This window comes from Desmodus rotundus, chromosome 3, assembly GCF_022682495.2.
Source record: "Desmodus rotundus isolate HL8 chromosome 3, HLdesRot8A.1, whole genome shotgun sequence".
Taxonomy (NCBI): domain Eukaryota; kingdom Metazoa; phylum Chordata; class Mammalia; order Chiroptera; family Phyllostomidae; genus Desmodus; species Desmodus rotundus.
This window is the reverse complement of record NC_071389.1, coordinates 152,817,252-152,835,914: the sequence shown is the minus strand read 5'-3', so window position 1 is coordinate 152,835,914 and position 18,663 is coordinate 152,817,252. Positions and strand designations below refer to the sequence as shown.

Below are 18,663 nucleotides of genomic sequence, written 5' to 3'. Positions count from 1 at the left end.
GATTTGTTGCTCTACTTGCTCAGTCATTTTGAATGTGACAGCCACACAGTACACATGCTCACTCAACAGAGTCTATCGCCCCAAACCCTCTCATTATATTAACAATGGCTGGACTTTTTCCGGACGGACCTCATACAAAAATTAACCATTGTGGGAGTCTTTTTAAATTCTGTATTTTGGAAGTTCGCCAAGTGGTCTAGAATCATAGGCTTGCAGGGGGCTTGTTGGAGACAGCAATCCCATCCTGATTACGCCCTCTCAGGAAGATAAGAACAAGGGGGCGTGTCATAACTGGCGACAGTGTTTGAAGGGCTGTCCTGTGGAAGAGTGAGCAGATTTCCTCTTTGGAACTACAGAGGCGAGCATTGGCGAGAATATAAAGAGTGGAAGTTTAAAGGACACAAACTGAACCAGAAATGGGGCCACGGGCCTATATTCAGCAGTCAGTTACTACTCACTGGAAATATCCAGGGACAATTGGATGGCCCTTCTCAGGGATGCTGTGGGAGGGAATTGAGGTGAATAGAAAACCCGTCTACAAGACTTTTAAGTCCTTTCCGACAATTTTCAGGGGACAGGGACAAGAAGTTCTGGAGAGACCCAAACTGAACTATAGGTTACAATCAAATTGTGATGGAACCTTGTTCATTTTGTCTACCCCAAGCAAGCCGATCGTGTCTATTTCTGTCTCAGGCTGATGTTTTTCCTCTGGTGTTCACTGGCTAATCATCTCATAGCCCTGGTTGTTCTTGGTAAATCTAGCAAATACTCTTTCTTTATTTTATAAGAAAGGACCAGAGAAACTCTGTCTTTTTTAAAAAGGAGGCTGGCCTTTTCAGTTTGACAGTAGAGGTAAAAAAAAGATAAATTTGTGAAATACCTTCCAATTCTATGTTTATTCTTTTTGCCCCAGCTCAAATGTCTGAATGGGTCTCTTTTCTTTTTCTTTTAAATTTTATGTATTTATTTTTAGAGAGCGGGAAAGGGAGGGAGAAAGAGAGGGATAGAAACACTGATGTGAGAGAGAAACATCTATTGGTTCCCTCTCGCACATGCCCCGACTGGGGACAAAACCTGCAAGGTAGGCATGTGCCCTGACAGGGAATTGAACTGGTGACCTTTGCAGGACAACACCCAACCAACTCAGCTACACCAGTCAGGGCTCTTTCTTCCCTCCCTCCCTCCCTTCCTTCCAGATTTCATTTATTTATTTTTAGAGAGAAGGCAAGGGAGGGAGAAGGAGAAGAAGAGAATCAGAGAATCATCATTTGGTTGCCACTCACACTCCTCTAACCGGAGATCTGGCTCGAAACCCAGGCATGCGCCCTAACCAGGAATCCAGCTGGCAGCACTTGGGTTTGCAGGCTGGTGCTCAATCCACTGAGCCACACCAGCCAGGGCTCTTTTCTTTTTAATTAACTGCAAAATAAAAGGCCTCAAGGGATGTTCCGTAGGGAATAAAAGTAGCTTGGACTGAATTTATATCTATGTCAGATAGTGTACTTCCAGAGATAAAAAGCAGTAATAATTATTTTCAGAACTTCATGAAAGTTTGTTAAGTAAACTAATGAATGGGTATCACTGACAAGCTTTCCAAAGTGGAAATTATATGAAACTGTCATGTGATAGGAAAGGGTAACAGAGGAGAAACCCTGGGTTTTTGCTTCGGGGAGTTCATGTCAATTCTAAACCAAATTCACATGTTCATTGTTTCATTGAAACCAATTCAATTTTGTGTAGGAAGTGGCTGAATGGAATTATATTTCCAGGAAGCTACTCTATGGAGTGGAAAGCATCAGTAGTTCTTGACCTGGCTCCGTTATTAACTAGTCTGGGCAAGTCCCTCTTCTAACCATGTTTCAGTTTCCTAGTCCGTAAAATGTTCCAGTGGGGGGAAAAAAAAATGTTCCAGTGTACATTTACAGACCCATTGAAGGGAAATGAGATAAGGTGATAAAGAAGTTAAGAGTATATAGAATTGACAAATGTGAGGTATTAAATTTGCTGCTACTTTAAGGACATCCCAGGTCTGTGGGCTCAAAGAAAGAACTTCCCTACTTAGTAACAACAAGCTCAAAAGGTCTTATCCCCAGATAAGAGGAGGAGTGAAACCACTGTACACAGACCTGATTTCTAAGGCAGGGCTAGGTTGGGTTAGAAACAGATAAGATAACTGTATTTAATTAATATAAATGTGTTCAGATCTGACATCAGGGACCTGGCAAGTGGTCCTGTTTCTTTCAAATTCCTGAACTACTTCTCTGGATCTGGAAGTCCCATGACATCTCACATCCAAGGTCTGCTTTCTATTTCATTCTGCTCCTGCTATAGGTCCTTCCTGCCCCCTCCTCCTCTGCCCAAGAATCCTACTCGTGATCCCAGAGAAGGCAGAAAGTAGGTTCTTGCTATTTTACTTGTGTTCAGTCTATCAGAGCCTCAGTGTGGAGCAAGATGTAAATGAGTACAGTGTAAGGAACTTCTAAGGATAATGTCGGTGATCACGAATGGAGGGGGACTGATTTTCCCCGTCAAGAGCCAGTTTTTGTGGTGCTTCATTGTTCTTCCCTGTGATGTGCAGTGTTCCAGGCTGGCAGCATGCTGTGAACAAAGACAATTGTATTCTGTGGTCTCTTTTCAGTATGCCCTGACTTGGCGAGGGCTGAAGGCAAATCATGCACCTGCATAACCTTTTCAGCTTGACAAAGAATGGCGTCTCTCTCCCACTCTCCTTCCCTTCACAGGAAATGCTCCCAGACGACAGCACAGATGAGCCATAATTAAGTCTTTCCACCAACCTTTTCTTGGGCTTAGATGTGTAATTAAGTGGGAGACACTGAATCAGGTATGAGACGCAGCTGGAAATTGGGAGTACCTAATGGCAAGTGAAGACTAGAACCTCTGCCCGGGTGGTTCTTCGGACAGTGTAAGCAGGGCGAGAGACATGGTAAACGGATGGGGGAGTTGAGATGCTTTTGATGGAGAAGTTGGTTGAAATTATATGACAACATTTTCTCAAACCTTTTGAGTTTCTTGTGTTTATGCCTTTTTGTCTCTGAGTAAGAATTTCAATGTTTCTCAGCCAATATTTAAAGAGAATACATATAAGGTGCCTGCTGCTTCCCTGGGAAGGCTGTGAATACATCCTTATAATTATATGCAAAATTTGGGGCTTTGTGTACTTACTTGAAAGGAGAGTGCCATATATTTTATCATGTCCCCTGGGGGCTCAAGACTTACTCTCCTACCCCCTGCACTGGTATTAGAAAAGAGAAGGATCTAGCCCTGGCTGGTATGGCTCAGTGGATTGAGTGCAGGCCTGCAAACCATAGCATTGCCAGTTCGATTCCCTATCAGGGTACATACCTGGGTTGCGGGCCAGGTCCCCAGCGGGGGGCGCACAAGAGGCAACCATACATTGGTGTTTCTTCCCCTCTCTTTTTCCCCTCCTTTCCCCCTCTCTAAAAATAAATAAAATTTAAGAAAAGAAAGAGAAGAGAAGGATCTAGAGGCAGGAACTGGAAGGGCAGCCACGTTTGGGATAAAGAGAGGGTGGAACCTATGAAAGTTAGAGACTGATGGAGGCCCCGGGGCAGCCCAGTGAGAGGCGGTAGGTAGTTAAGCATGTGCACTCTGGAGTCAGATACTTCCGATCTCAGAGCCCAGTGTCTGCATTTATTAACTGTGCTGGCTGTGTGGTCTGGGCACTTTATATCTCCAAGCCTCAGTCTTCAGTTTTCTCATCTATAACATGGGATGGTAGAACGTAAAATTGTTGCAAGGGTTAATTAAGGTTATCCATGTAGCATTCTTCCCTGTCTCCTTGCTGATGCGTGTATGTGTAGTCTGACTCTACATGTATTTTGCATTATTCTGTCCATTTTTAGCCTCATTTTTGGCCAAGCCTCCTGTGCAGTCCTTAGAAGGCTCTGAGTTCTGTCCTGCTACGTTTGTTTGGGCTTTCTTAGAAAAATAGTGAGTGTGAGGGGGGGTGTCCTTGACTGAATATACTACTTCCAGCTGGCCCAGCACCAGCTTGCTGGCCAGGCTGAGAGCAGCATGTTTGCACAGATCCAAGCAGTGTAGGGAGAAGTAGAAGCTCGATAACCTGGAGCCGGAGCCCAGCGAGCCAGCCTCCTTCCGTAAGGGGAGACCAAATCAGCCCTGGGAGGAGAGAGCCGGTATGTTGCAGCACTGCAGAGGGCAGCCACCTCGGGCAGCTTCAGAGGCTGCCTTTGTGGCCTAGTTCCTTTTGTAATTTGTACAATAGACCAGAAGATGGGGCTCTTGACCCTGGAGTCAAGGGCCAGAGGCTCTGACTTGATCTACATTTGAACTGGAGGGAAACCAGACCCATCAGAGCTCCCAGGAATCCTCTGCCTCCTCAATCCTCTTCCCACTCTGCCCGCTCAAGACCACTTTGGTGGCTGGGAGCTGCCTTCTAAGGAGAGAGGAAATGTGGGCATATCTTTCCTTTGGTCACCGTCCTTGGCCCCTCCTAAACTACCGCGTTGCCAGAGCTAGCCTAATTGACCCCCCTGCCTTAGGTTTCTCCCTCTAATCGGCTTGCCCCTAATGTCAGATTTCGGCAATGAAACCAGTTATATGGGACATGTTGTGACTTGTCCTTGACCCATCTCATCAGGTGAAGCTCTCCTCACCTCCTCAGAGAAGCCCTCCCTGGCCACCCCATTTAAAGTAGCTCTCCCCAACCCCCATGTCAGCTACTCTCTATCATATAACCCTGCTCAAGAGGGCAAGAACCTGTTTGTCCTGTTGCTGTTTCCCCAACACCCAACACAGGGCCGAATACATAGATTGTTAGTAAATATGTTTTTAATTAATAAATGACTGAATCCCAGCTTAATGATTGCCTAACCCTGAGAAAGCTGCTAAACTTCTCTGAGTCTCAGTTTTCTTTTTCTTCTTTTTAAAAAATATTTTATTATTTTTAGAGAGAGGGGAAGGGAGGGAGAAAGAGGGAGAGAAACATCAATGTGTGGTTGCCCTTCATGTACCCCCTACTGGGGACCTGGCCCACAACCCAGGCATGTGCCCTGAGTGGGAATGGAACCTGCTACCATTGACTTCACAGTCCGGCTCTCAATCCACTGAGCCGCACCGGCCAGGGCTGAGTCTCAGTCTTCTTACCAGTGAAATGGAGAAATAATGCAGATGCTGTGAGTATTAAATGACACAATGTACTTACACAGTTAAACCTGGGCCCCGGTGCATGGAAGTGTTCTCTGAAAACTTCAGCAGTGTTCTACTTTCTATCACGTGAGAAAATAAAGTCTGAACTAATCAGCCAGCTCCCCGTTATATGGCCATAGCTTTTCTTTACCAATTGTTACTTCCTGCTGCTTTCTATCACTTTCCACTTTGGTTCAAATCATTGTTATCCCAAACGGGTCATGTGCATTCCTATTCCAACTCTTGGGCAAAGCATCTTTGCCCAAGAGTTTAGGTGCTTGCTCTTCTTTCCTTGGCTCTACTTTTAAGATTTAGCTCAAGTCCATGTCCTCTGTGTCGTATTTCTAAAGTGCCCCGAGTCATAGGGATCATTTTCTCTCTTGAATTTGTCTAATCTTTGTTGTTTATATTACTCATGGTTCTTATTCTATGTTCTATTAGCTTGTCTTATGTTAACCCACAGTATATCCTGTTTCCCTCATTAAATTTTAAGCCTCTTGGAGATATGTATTATATTTTAGATTTCTCTGCATGTTCAGTGACATGTGGGCCTGTACATAGTAGGTATTAAAAACATATATTTGCTAACTACTTCCTATGTGCCCAGCATTCTTTGAAGCTCTGTGGAGTATTCGGAAGGGCATAAGAAAAATAACCATTGCCTTCAAATATTTACAATATTAGAGTAAGTTAAAATCAACATATAATCAAAGTACTTAAATAACCACAGCATGGTAACTGCTGTGGTGGCTTCTTGGAGGAGGTGGCCTTTGAGATTGACTCTGAGGAAAGGTTAAGGTTTGAATGGAAAAAATGGGGTGAATGCCAGAGTCAAGGGACAGGCTTAGTGAAGAGATGGATAGAGACTGTGGCAACTAGCGGTAAGACTCAGAAACGAAACCAGAGGTTTATACAGGAGATTGGAAATACCGTTCTGCCTCAGTCACACTTCACATTTCAGGGCCAATGGCAGGAATAGTATGCGGAGTTGAAACTTTAACAGGTACCTAACCATGGTCCTCCAGGGTGGCTTCTTTGTAGACTCTGAACGATCTGCAAGAGTTCTTTTTGCTCCGAGGTGACTCCCCTACAGTCTGATGCGATAATATTAATACATACAAAGGAAAAGGCCCCTTTCCTCCTCTTGGGGACAGAGGATTGGTTGGATTACGGCCAGTCTCTTTTCTTTAAAACCCAAATCAAATTGAATGTGTTATTCATGACTTTCTAACTTTGTCTTAAATCAGTAGTTCATGTGTATTAAATAATAATTTGCCTTACATTATTTTTCAGAAAAGTTGGAAGCATGTGTGTGGAGTTACTTCAACAATCATCCTCAACTGAACTCTGTGCTGTTTGCTGCCAACCTGAGACCCAGGGAGATGACCTAAGTCGCAGTGAGTTTGTAGAGCGGGTAGGATCACTGACCATCTGCTTATCTTTAATGTTCTTTAATCTGGACACTAGCTCAGAGATTAACAAGTAATCTTAGACTGCCATTTCCTTTCACTCTCCATTACTTCCTTCTGCAATCCCCAAGGCACATTTCCCCAGAATTAAAAAATCATTATCCAAGGAATAAAATTAGAATAGACAAAACCAACACTTTCTCAGTTTTGAAAGTTCAGGGCTAGCCGCAAATTAGAACGAGATTTTGTTTCTAGCAAGCAGTTGGACGGACCCTCTAGCTCAGAGGCCCCTGAAGGGAGGCGGGCGGTTTCCACGGCAACCTGGGCTCCACCGGCTGCTCCCTCCTCCTCCTGGTAGCCCAGGGTACCGCCGGACAGCGTCCTCTTGTGCTCCGCGCCCTGATTGGCTGCACAGGCCGCGCGCTGATTGGCGGCGGCGGTGCCTCGCGGGCCGGTGGCTATGGAGGCAGCGGCGGTTGATGGTTGACCGTAGGCTCCAGGGTAGGGGTCGCCGTTCCGGCGATCCGCTCAGACCCGACCGTCGTGCGCTAACGCTCGACCTGGAGCCCGCGGGCGCGACCGTGCTCGGCTCCGCCATGCCGGCCGGGAGTAACGAGCCAGACGGTGTCCTCAGCTATCAGGTAGGGCCCGCCTCCCGCCCCTCCCCAGGGCTCAGCCTCCTCCATCCTCTGTCCCTATTCCTGCCTCTGCCCCAACGCTGGACTCTCAGGCCACTCTCTGAGGGAAAGGGGAGGCCATCCCGGGACACCAGGGGGCGCTCCGGGAGGTTGGGGCTCGGGCAGGGGTTGCGAGAGGGTGACCTTGGGCCGAACCGGGAGCTGCCTCTCTCTGCCGCATCCCTTGCGTGGCTGGTGGTGACCTCTGTTCTCCTCGGGTCCTCCCTGTTGGGAGAGAGCCTGGCTTCTGGGCCTCGCCGAGTAGTGCTGGGACTTGGGAGAAAGGGTGGTCAGGGACCATACTCTGGTGGAGCAAGTCTCCTCTTTGTGTTATTTGGGGGGGGGGGGTTCAGGAAGAGCTGGAACGACTGGAGCTGGGAGCAAACCCTGTAACTGTGGCCAGCTTTATGACTCCCTCCACCCCACTGCGCAAACATCGGACAAGTTCTGGACAGGGAAGCAGGAATGGACTGGGGAGGTGTTGAGGAGCCAGAATCAGTGTTTAAGAGAATGACAAAACCAGGTTTAGGTAACAGATAACCCAACTGTTGGGGTGGCTAATGTAAGTAAAAGCACTGAACTAGGTGTCAGAGTCTGTAGGTTCAAATCTACATCTACCTCACACAGGCTTTGTGACCTTGAGTAAGTCACTTGCCCCTTTTAACCTCAATTCACCATCTAGGAAAATGGGAACGATAATATCTGCTTCCCTTATCTTATAACAGTGTTGGTTTGAGGACAAAATGAGGTGCTATTTGTGAAAACGCTTTGTGAAATAATATTTAATGTGTGACCACCAGTAAGTGGGTGAGTGGTACCTCACTGAATTCTCTACCCCACCCCTCTTTCCTGTGCAATCAGGTGGTATAGTTACTGGTCTGGAAAGGGAGACTGATTGAAGGGGGGTTCCAGTCTGAAGTGGGGGGCTGGGAAGGGAATGCTGGACCTTCTCAGGAAGGATGATGAGTCTTGGACACAAGTGCCACGTTCACATCAGGGGTGGTTTCTGTACGGACGCAGGGAAAACGCTCTGAGTTTGTAACGGAGTGGGCATCGGGCACTGACTCTCTTCTTCCTGGTAGTAGTTTGCTACTAGAAAATCCACAATTTCTTCTTTGCCTGCTCCATCAAAAAAGGAACCATAGCTAAGATTTTGGAAAATCCATATCTAATATTGTTAAGGCCTACTAAGTGTATTCACTCTATATTTGGGATACAGTGATGAGTAAAAATAGGCAATGTTCTTGACCTCTGGAGCTTCCTGTCGTGTGTGTGTGTGTGTGTGTGTGTGTGTGTGTGTGTGGTGGAGAAAAAGCCACACAAGTAAATGTATTATCATAAACTGTGATAAGTGCTTTGAAAGAAGGATAGACAAAATGTGGACAAAGATCTAAATATGTGTCACCTGAGGGACAAGGAGCTCAAAGGGTTGGAAACAAAGGGGACGCCACAAGCAAAAGTCCTGTGGTAGAAGGGGGTACATCGGGCTAAGACCTGAAAGAGGTGCAGTGTGTCTAGAGCCCAGAGAGTAAATGAGGGAAATGGTGTGAGGTGTACTCTGGCGTCGTAATATACAGGGTCGTTGTAGTCCATGATGAGGAAGTTGGTATTTTTCTGGGGAACAAGGGGAAGCCACTGGAGGAAGCAGGGAGCAAAAGAAGAGAAAGGTAGAGCGAGGGAGAGGATGAGCAGGGGAGAGGAGAGCCAATGAGATAATGATCAGACTTTCCTACTGAAAACACTTCTCTGGCTGCAGTGCGGGAACAGGCTGGATGAGTGTGAGGCGACTGTGTCCTTCATGTGCAGACAGTGTACAGGCTGTCTTATCAGGGTCGTACCAACCCCATGGCTGCTGCTAGTGTTCTGTGAAGCTGATAATTCCTGAGTACTTCCAGGATAGGGGAGAGAATAATGACTTCCTTTACGTCTAGTTCATGAAACTTTCATTGTTGCTGGGATGAGGAGAAGCACAGGAATAGAGTGGGAACAGTAGGACCCCATGAAGGCTGAGTGAAGTGATGGACAAATGGGGACATGGATGTAGGGAGAAAAAGAAATGAGGGGAGAAGGAGGAAAGGAAATTGGGCTGACGTGGGGGAGACACAGTTAACTGACTGAACGTTACCAGTTAAGCCTCCTGTGTGCCAAGGAGGCTGTGTGGAAGGGAGACAGGCCTTGCAAAGTAAGAGGATTGTATAACTTATGTAAACAGAGAGATCCCAGACATCACGTCTCAATATCATGAGTCTGTGTTGTTTTCTCTGGTTGGGAGTACCGCACCAGCCTTCTAACGATTCCCTCTGTCTTCTCTCTTGCATTTCTAAATACTTTACGCATGGCAGCCAGAGGGAGCTTTTAAAAACACAAATCAGATTATGTCATATCCTATCTTGAAACCCTTTAGTGGGTTCCCAGTGCATTAGAATAAAATCCAAACTCCTGTCAGGGCCTACTGAGTTTTAACGTGATCAAGGCCTTGACCGTGCCCCCGACCACCTCTTCTCCACTCTCCCACCGCGCGCCCCTATGCTTGCTTTCTGTTCCTTCAATCTGGTGAGTTCCTTCATGCTTCAGGACCTTTGTCCTTGCTCTTCCCTCTGCCTAGGACATCTTCCTGCCTCAGCCTTCTTGTGACTCAAGGGTCACTTCCTCAGAGTGGCTTTCCTTGACCTTTACCCACAGTTACTCCCTTTCATAGGATCCTGTTTTGTTTTCTTAATAGCTCATATAATTTATCTGAAGTGTTCTTCTTTTGATTTCTTGTTTATTTTCCAATTGAAGCCTCCTGAGGGCACAGACCAGCCACAAAGCATTTTCATCCAGCACAGTGCGAGGTGTAATACAGGTAGGTGCTCAGCTGCCTGAAGAAATGAATGCTTCTCCCATAGCCAAAGCCAATGTCCTCTTCTTTGGGAGCTCCTGGCTTTGTCAAGATTAGCACAGGACAACAGACAGCCATTGCTCGAAAAGCTGTCTCTTCTGTGCTGTCTTTGCTCCGCTGTTCTCTGGAAAATCTTTCCCCTCTTTTCCAAATTATTCCCTTTGAACCTTCAAGGTCTGACTTCGTATCACTATCAGAATTTGTCCCTGTCCTCTATGCCCATGACATCCGCCAAGTTCTGTTACTTCTCCCACCCCTCACTGATGGAGTGTCCGTGTTCATCTCTCCTGATAACCTGACAGCTCCCTTCAGTGTTGTTATGTGAGCTTTTATGGGTGCTTGCCATGTGCCAGGCACTGTGGTGAGTGCTTTCAATGCATTGTTTCCATTTAGTCTCTCAGGAACCCTGAGAGTTACATGCCCTTACCCTTATTTTTCAGTGTAGAAACCAAGATACAGAGAGGTAAAGTAACTTTTTCTAATAAGTGGCAGGGCTACCCCTCTTCCAGGGATGTGCCCGTAACACTCTGCATTCCTGTAGCTTTTGTCTTTGATTCCTAGACCAGTGCCTGGTGCAGAGTGAGCACTTAGTAAGTGTGTGGGAAATAGGTGTGGCAAGGTGTACAAAGGATGTAGTAGAGTGGGGAGAGACAGGAGTGAGGGGGCTGGATGGGAGGCTGTAATTCCGGATGAGCCAATGAAGGTCTGACTTGTTGAATTTTGATGAGATCTCTAGAGGTGGTGATTGAAATGTTAGGAGTCAGTGAGTTCATGAAGGGGGTAGTAATGAAGAAAGATCAGAAAGCTTTAGGGAGCGCCCCTCGTGTAGATTGGAACTGGGGACACCTTTGCAGTTCTCCAGAGCTCTCCTGAGGAGCGCTTTCAGAACTGACCAGAAAGGAGTGCCAGAGGGGAAGGCTGGAGAGGCCAGGACCCTCCGCACTTGAGTCAGGCGGTGCTGGGGTTCAGGGAGCTTCAGGGAGGGTGGTAGTGGAGGAGTGGGGAGCGAGTGAATCTGGGCAATTACCAAGGCTTTTATGTGAATGAGGCCTGCTCAGAATGGAAAATTTTGCAGAAATCTTCAGAGTTATAAACTCTGGTAAGTGGGCGATAATTGGGAAGCATGGCCAAAGGGGAAGAGAGTCACACTGTGCGTCTTTGGGTGGGCCTGAGAAAACCCTAAGACAGGAGTTCCTGAAGGAGACTTGAATGCTTGTGCCCAGTGACCCTGGCACTTGTTGGAGCTCAGTAAATATTAGCCGACTGAATGAATGAATGGCCCTGTAGAAAGCCGGTCAGCTTTTCTGAGGGCCGTTTGTGGTGAGCACTCAGTAAACAGTTGCTGAACGTTACTGAACAAAAGTGGCAACCGTAGCAGATTCTCCTCTTACTCCACTGCAGTGTACAATCCTCACTCTTCTACGCTTTCCCAACACACCGTAGATGGTCTTCCCCTACGTGGGAATTGGGGAAGCTGTGAGCATTCTCTTTACCTGGCGTAACCACTTCTACTGGGAAACTTCAGTAGGAGAGGCATGGGCTGTCCTGCCAAGCAGAGAGTTGAGGTCGTCTGGGGAACCGTTCAGTCTGCAAATTGACTTCCTGAAATATTGGTGGATAATCGTCTTAGCTCATGGTTAACCTTGGCAGGGTAGGCAGGGCTCTCAGTTAAGCCTGCAGTAGTAACTAGGACATAGCAAAGCAACTGTGTTTATTCTAAATCTGTTGCTAGGTAACGGCAACAACTCTTAGGTAATGGAGATGTTGGTTGTTTCTTGTAAGGTAGTAGTAACACATTTACTCTGGTTTTGGTGGTTAGAAAGCCATAATGTGTGTGTCTATTGCTTCCATAACAAATTACCACAAATTTAATGGCTTAAACAACACAAATTGGTTATCTTACAGTTCTGTAGTTCAGAAGTCCTACAAGTTTTCAATGGGCTAAAATTAAAGTGTTGATGGGGTTGTGTTTCTTTGTGAAGGCTCTAGAAGAGAATCTGTTTCCTTGACTTCTTCAGCTTCTAGACACTGCTTGCATTCCTTGCATGTAGCCTACTTCCTCCATCTTCAAAGCTCGCAATACCGGGTGTCTCAGGTCTTGCTTTTGGCATCATATCTTTTTCTCTGACTGTACTCTTCTGTCTCCCTTTTTCCCTTTTAGGGACCCTTATCATTACATGGAGCCCACCAGGGAATCCAGAATAATCTCCTTATTTTAAATTCAGCTGATTAACGATCTTACTTCCTTAACAATCTGCAACTGTATTTCGGAAGTCATTATTCTGCCTACTATAATGTGTTAACCAGTAATCTATAGTGAACAGCAGTGACTTCAAGTGGGGTTCAATAAAAGAATCCCTGAGAAACCAGAACCATTTTGAAATTTTAGGCCCTTAGAAGGCTCCTGAAGAGTCAGAATAGGAAGTTCATGGGTATTCAGGAGCTCACGGCCACCGAGAAGAGGTGTGGGAACAGCCATTACAAAACAGCTGCACAAGTCCTCACGGAACCTTTAGTCTTGCTGTAGAGCGACCACATGCAGTGAGGAGGTCAAACTGAGGTCGTTAGAGAGCTGGGGATGTGTGGGTCAGATTCAGTGACGAGTCTGTAAGGGGCCAGGATTCACAGACGTTGCTGGATGAAGAGGAAGCTGGAAGTGCGTAAGGAGACGGAGAACTACTGGAAGTCTTGGGGCAGTCTGAGGGACCAGGGTCTGGAGCACTACAGATTTAAGAAGGTGATAATGTGGGTCTTGAGTTGCTCTCACCGTGGACATTGATCCACAATTAGATGACATGAGCTCTCTAAACAAATCAGGTTCTTTGCTTTTCCCAACCTTAGAGTGTAATGTTAATATCAGGAACACAGAGAAACTTGAGATCTCCCTGTCCCACTCAGCTCTTGTGAGGTCGTATTTAGTCTTGATTTAGGACTATTGTGAGGATTAAGTGAGGTAATATATATATATAAAGCACAGTGCTAGGCATATAGTAAGTGCTCATAAATATTTGTTTCTAATACTAATTGCATTAACTCAGTTTGCTGATTAGACCCTTGGAAACCACTTTTATGTGTGGATGTTTTAAAATTGTTTATGCGGTGGTCGGTGTGGCTCAGTTGGTTGGAGCTTTGTTCCATGACCTAAAGGTTGAACGTTCGATCCCCGGTCTAGGCGCATGTGACCTCTGGTCAGGGTGTGGACAGGAGGCAGCCAGTCGATGCTTCTCTCTCGCACTGATGTTTCTCTTTCGCCCTCCCTCCCTCCCTTCCTCTCTCTCCAAAAAGCAATTAAAAATGCCCTTGAGAAAGGATTAAAAAAATTTTTTTAATTGGTTGATATATTAGAACTTAATGAATGCTTGCCTCTATTGTCTGGGGCAGGGGAGGGTGGGAGGGTGGAGGGGTAGGAAAATGTTATTTACCATCTCCGAAAACATCGAACCCTTAGGAAAAAAGGTGCAAGAGGTCTTTAGAGGTAAACTATCTGAGACACTTCCAGAGGGAGGTGGGGTTGAGTTTGGCAGGTCTACAACCCTACAGGTCGGGTGGAAAAGCACATGGTGCGTCAAGGAGAGGGCTCCAGGTGGGCCCCACTGCCTGCCGCCTTCTCCCTCCCCTGAAGCTCTGTGGCTCGGAGCAGGAGCTGTTATGGAAGACTCGGCTTTGCCCTTGCCTTTTAATTTGTCCATTAACTGTAAGTGAGTATCTGGTCTGCTACTCAGCTATAACTCATTCATTTTTCAAGGCTCATGATGGTGCTTTCTCACTCACTATGTGCCTTGCAATTTCAATGTTTTAATGTGTATTTAACCCACTTTGTTCCTTTTATCTTATCTTGTCCTTGTGATGGGCACCCAAATCAATTCACTGTTACATAGTGGGTCATTGTCAGTGAGTTAGAAGTACAGAAAAGAGTTAGAAACAGGGCCTTTTCTCCAGTTCACCCTTCTTTCCCTCCCTACTTCCCTCCCTCCTTTCTTTCCTTTTCCTCATAAACTTATATAATGTGGCTCCCATGAGTCTAATCTCTGTCTGAGTCATAAGCTCCCCTGAGAATCTGATGAAAGTTATGGACTCTTCCCCAAGAAAAATGCACACTGACACCTAATTCTCTGAAGCCCATTCATAAGAGTTGCAGGCATTCATGGTTAAGAAATCTTCTCTGCCATTAATAATGATGGTATCAGAGAAAATAATAGCCAGCTGGTGAGGAATCTGCAACAAGAACAAACCAATGAGACTTGATATTCCTTTCTTTTCATTTTTATGATTGTAAACCAACTTCATATATTCTTGAAATTTATGGAACATTTCAAACATGCACCATAACAGAAAGACTTGTAAAAGTGAACGGTCACAGACTCAGTGACCTGGCTTCAACAACGGACACACAGCCTGTATTGATTCATCTGTGTCTCCGCCCATTCTCCAAATTCCAGCCGTCAGATTGTTTCATCAGTACAAACTTCAGTATGTATCACTGAAGATTAAGGGCCATTTTAAAATGACATAACCACCGTATCACAATACTATTATTATTATTATTACACTTAAACACTAAAATATTCTTTATATAATCAAATATCCATTCAGTTTAAATTTCGGTAAGTGCCTCATAAGTTTTAAAAATAGTTGGCTTATTTGAATCAGAATCCAGACAAGGTCCACACATTCACGCTGAAGCCTGACCTTCCAAATGCTCTGGCTCACGGTGATTGACAGCGGCTCTGTTTTCTTCAGCAAGACAAAGAAAGGAGATGAACATTTATTTAGTGAACTTAGGCTGTGGTTAACCAATCTAAATTACGGAAACAAACAAGCTGATTTTTCAAACTGAATTTTTCAGACAGTTGACCTTGCTCTTTACATTTTGCTTTCATAGTCTTAGAGTCAAGAATCAATCATCCCTCCCTCTTCCCCTTCATCCAGATTCCTGCTGTGGTCTGTGCTGTGTCAGGTGTCTGTGAATACTATTAAGCATCCTAATTAGCTGGTCCTTGTCTTCTGGATATTACAAACCTGTGGGGAAGCCAAGAAGAAAAATTATTATGAGAAAATATATGATTTAAATAAAGAGTTCAGAAAACTAATAAATATTCATTCATCAAACTTTATTGGATACTTACCACACACGGGACATTTTACTAGGTGCGAGGTGCATAGTGGTGAAACTAAGTACCCGCCTACCAGGGACTTACAGGTGTGCAAGCTACTTAAAACGGGAGAATATGGGGCTCCTGCCGTCAGTGAATTCGTGATCTTAATCATAAGGTAGGTGAACAAATAAGTCTAAAACAAAGTCAAGTTTTTCCACCTAAAAGTTATTCTTAAGACAGGACTTTGTAGGAGAGTCTTTACAACTTAGATGGAAGTGAAACTGACATGTTTGGGAAATTGACTCAAAGCACCTATGGTGATGAGGGGGACATTGATGTTAAAGATGTATTTGGAGATTTTGATTAAGGTTATGCATAAAATGTAGCAAGTAATATTTCTAAGTTAATTTCTTATTTTACATATCTGTAATCTTTCGGTTCTGTCTTCCTATTATTTCAGTAAGTATAACTAAAAGATAAGGATTCTTTTTTTAAAAAGATGTTATTTTTACTTATTGTTAGAGAGAGAGTAAGGGAGGGAGAAAGAGAAAGAAGCATCCATGTACGAGAGGCAGCTGATTGAAGTTTCTCGAGAGACAGATTGTGTACCTCTCGCACACCCCCCGTCCTGGGGCCTGGCCTGCAACCCAGGCATGTGCCCTGACCAGGAATAGAACTGGCAACCTGTAGGTTTGCAGGACGACACCTAACCCACTGAGCCACACCAGTGAGGACAAAGATAAGGATTCTTAAAAAAAATAAGCACAGTATCACCTAAAGAGAAAAATAATAATTTCTTTAATATCATAAGAGATCTAGTCAATATTCAAATTTCCAATTGTCTCAAATGCCATAACTTTTAAAAAGTTATTTAAAAAATAACTAAAATTTTTATTTCAGTTAATTTGAATCAAGACCTAAAGTCCACACATTGTGCTTGGTTCATTGTTTCTTTTAACCTATTGGTTTCGCCTTCCTGTCTTCTGTCTTCCCCTTTCTCTTCTTGCAATTATTTGTTTTTAAAAGGGGGGGAGGGGAGGATTTGTTCTGTATAGTTTTCCACAGTCTGGATTTTGCTGACTGTATTCCTATGGTGATTTTCTGTGGAGCTCTGATTCATCGTATTTTCAGTAAGTTGGTGTTTGGATTTAGAGCTTTGATCAGACCCAGCGACACTTTATTTGGCACGACTGCCTCATGGGTGGTGATAGGCCCCCTGTTAGGGGCATATAGCATCTGGTTGTCTCTCTTTGTGATGTTAGTGGCTGTTGGAAATCAATACAATCCATTGGGACTGCAAAATGGCAATGTTCTAATTGCTGTTTGTTCTTTTTTCTAATAAGAAACTTCTCTCATCTACTTTTTGGTACAATTTATATAGGAAAACTGAGATTAATTTTTACCAGTTTTCAAAGCAATGAGTTAGTTTATTAGCATTTTCTTCTAATATTGACCAATTATTTAAGTTTTAAAGTGACATTGTGAATGCATGGATTTTCAATATATTTGATATATTCAATCTATTGCAGTTATTACCCTTTCTGATGCTCCAATTGTCTTATTTTTGGCAAAGGACCTCTTTAAGTTGGCTACTGAGTCCTTTTGACACAACCCTAGTTGAGTGTCTTGTAGTAGAAAATGGTACTTTAAGAGACCACAATCTAGGTGCTAATAATACTCATTGCTGCCGGCTGACCGTGTTTTTTTAGGGCTTTGCAGTGGACAGGGCTAGAAAATATAAATTTAAAAACATTTACAGATAAAAATACATCATATGTTCTTGTCGGTATTTCCAACTCAAATTCAGGCCTGCATTGGTTTTTACTTCTATCTTACAACTAACTGTGTCTCCTTTCGGCTCTGCTGAGAGCCCCAGTTCTCTGAGAGTCACGGAAAAAGTTCACGTGATTTTTCACTTGTTTTATCTCACGATACACAACAGTCTCAGAACAGCAACACCAACACTACAACCAACAGCATGGTAACAAAAAAGCAGGTTAAGTTCTTTTTCAATTCTTTTTGTCCTTAGGGTATATGCCACTAAGGTTATTCAATTTATTATGTCTTAAAGCTACTTTGAATAATTTCTTTTGGAATAGTTATGCCATCAATTTGGCATTGGTTTTCATTTATTTAATTTCTGGGAATTGCTTTTTAAATTTTGTTTTAAAATTATGTAATGTATTTATAAAGTAAGGTGTATTCAAAGAAGTTCAGTTTCTGTCCTTGTCTCTTTTTCTCTGTACTCTCTCCAGGTAACTATTTAAACACATCTTTTATGGCTTATTCTTCCTTTATATGTTCTTAAGTATAAGCAGATGCTTATGGTCCAAAAACCCTTTCATAGACAAAAATTATACTCTTTTCTCCACCTTACTTTTTAAACTTAATACTACATCTTGGAGATTATTCCATAGTAGTAATAATATATACTTTTAAACATGTCTATAAAACGGAATAAATACTATAAGCTGACATTTGAGTATTTCATCTACTTCCCTAAAAGTTTATTCAAATTGGCCTCTAAAACATTTTTTGAATCTTTATTTTAGAAAAATTGATTGTCGTATGTCCAGGGTTGCCTTATTTGGGGGCACAGATGATGACCACAAGATAGTAAAACGAGAACAGTGAACCGAAACTCGAGCAGGACCTGGAATGGCCGGCGAGGATGGGGCGTGCTGGGGAGCTGGGGAGGGGTGTGTTAGGTGCCCAGACAGTGTGAGCAATGGCGTGAAGGGGGTGTGTGTGCGGTGCCCGTGGGGTCAGTACGCCTGGAGGGAGCTGCAGGTCGGGTCAGGGAGATGGACTAGCAGGGAAATCAGGTAAGATAGTTTTTTGAAGTAATTCAGGGTGTGGTGTGTCTTGCTAAGGGAGGTGCCCTTATATTCATTCTTTTAAACAAAGATGTATTGAGCACTTACTATGTGAAAATCTGTGCAGAGTTCTGGGGAAACAGTGGAAGCAGTGGTGAGGAAGACAGACAGGGTCCCTCCCTGAAGGAGCAGAGACATTTCATTACTAAGGAGAAGTACACGGGGCTATGAGGGCATAAGATGGGGGAACTAGCTTAGTTTAGGAGAGGGGTTGTCAGGGAAGGCTTCCCAGGAAGTGCATTTAGGCTGAGACCTATGAGATGATGGGTAGGTGTCAGTTGCCAGTGGGAGAGGTGGGGGTAGTAGGCAGAAGGAGCGGCACTCGGGGAAGAAAGTGAATGTGCTTCCAGAAATGAAAAAAAATGTTTAGTGTGATTCATAGTGTTGGAGAGTATGGGACAGAGTGGATGTGAGATGAGAGTGAATTCGAGGGTGATGGCGAAGGAGGTCTTGGTAAGAAAAGAGAACTCTTTCCCTGAAGGCATATAACAGGCACTATATACATGGAACGGGTGAATAAACACATTTGAAATT

At 44.3% G+C, this 18,663-nt stretch overlaps 1 protein-coding gene across 3 annotated transcripts in view; it reads left to right on the top strand.

The window, feature by feature from the left end:
- Positions 1-7,035: 7,035 nt before the first annotated feature.
- The window catches only part of SLC4A8 (solute carrier family 4 member 8), a 74,637-nt gene continuing 63,009 nt past the window's right edge, over positions 7,036-18,663 (top strand). For 2 of the 3 annotated variants that reach the window (XM_053921480.2, XM_053921479.2), the window contains exon 1: positions 7,036-7,240. In XM_053921480.2, coding sequence (XP_053777455.1) covers positions 7,079-7,240 — 162 coding nt within the window. In that variant the 5' untranslated portion in view covers positions 7,036-7,078. Of the gene's footprint in view, positions 7,241-9,753; positions 9,830-10,057; positions 10,122-18,663 lie in introns of those variants that run through there. The other variant, XM_053921481.2, reaches the window with a different exon arrangement.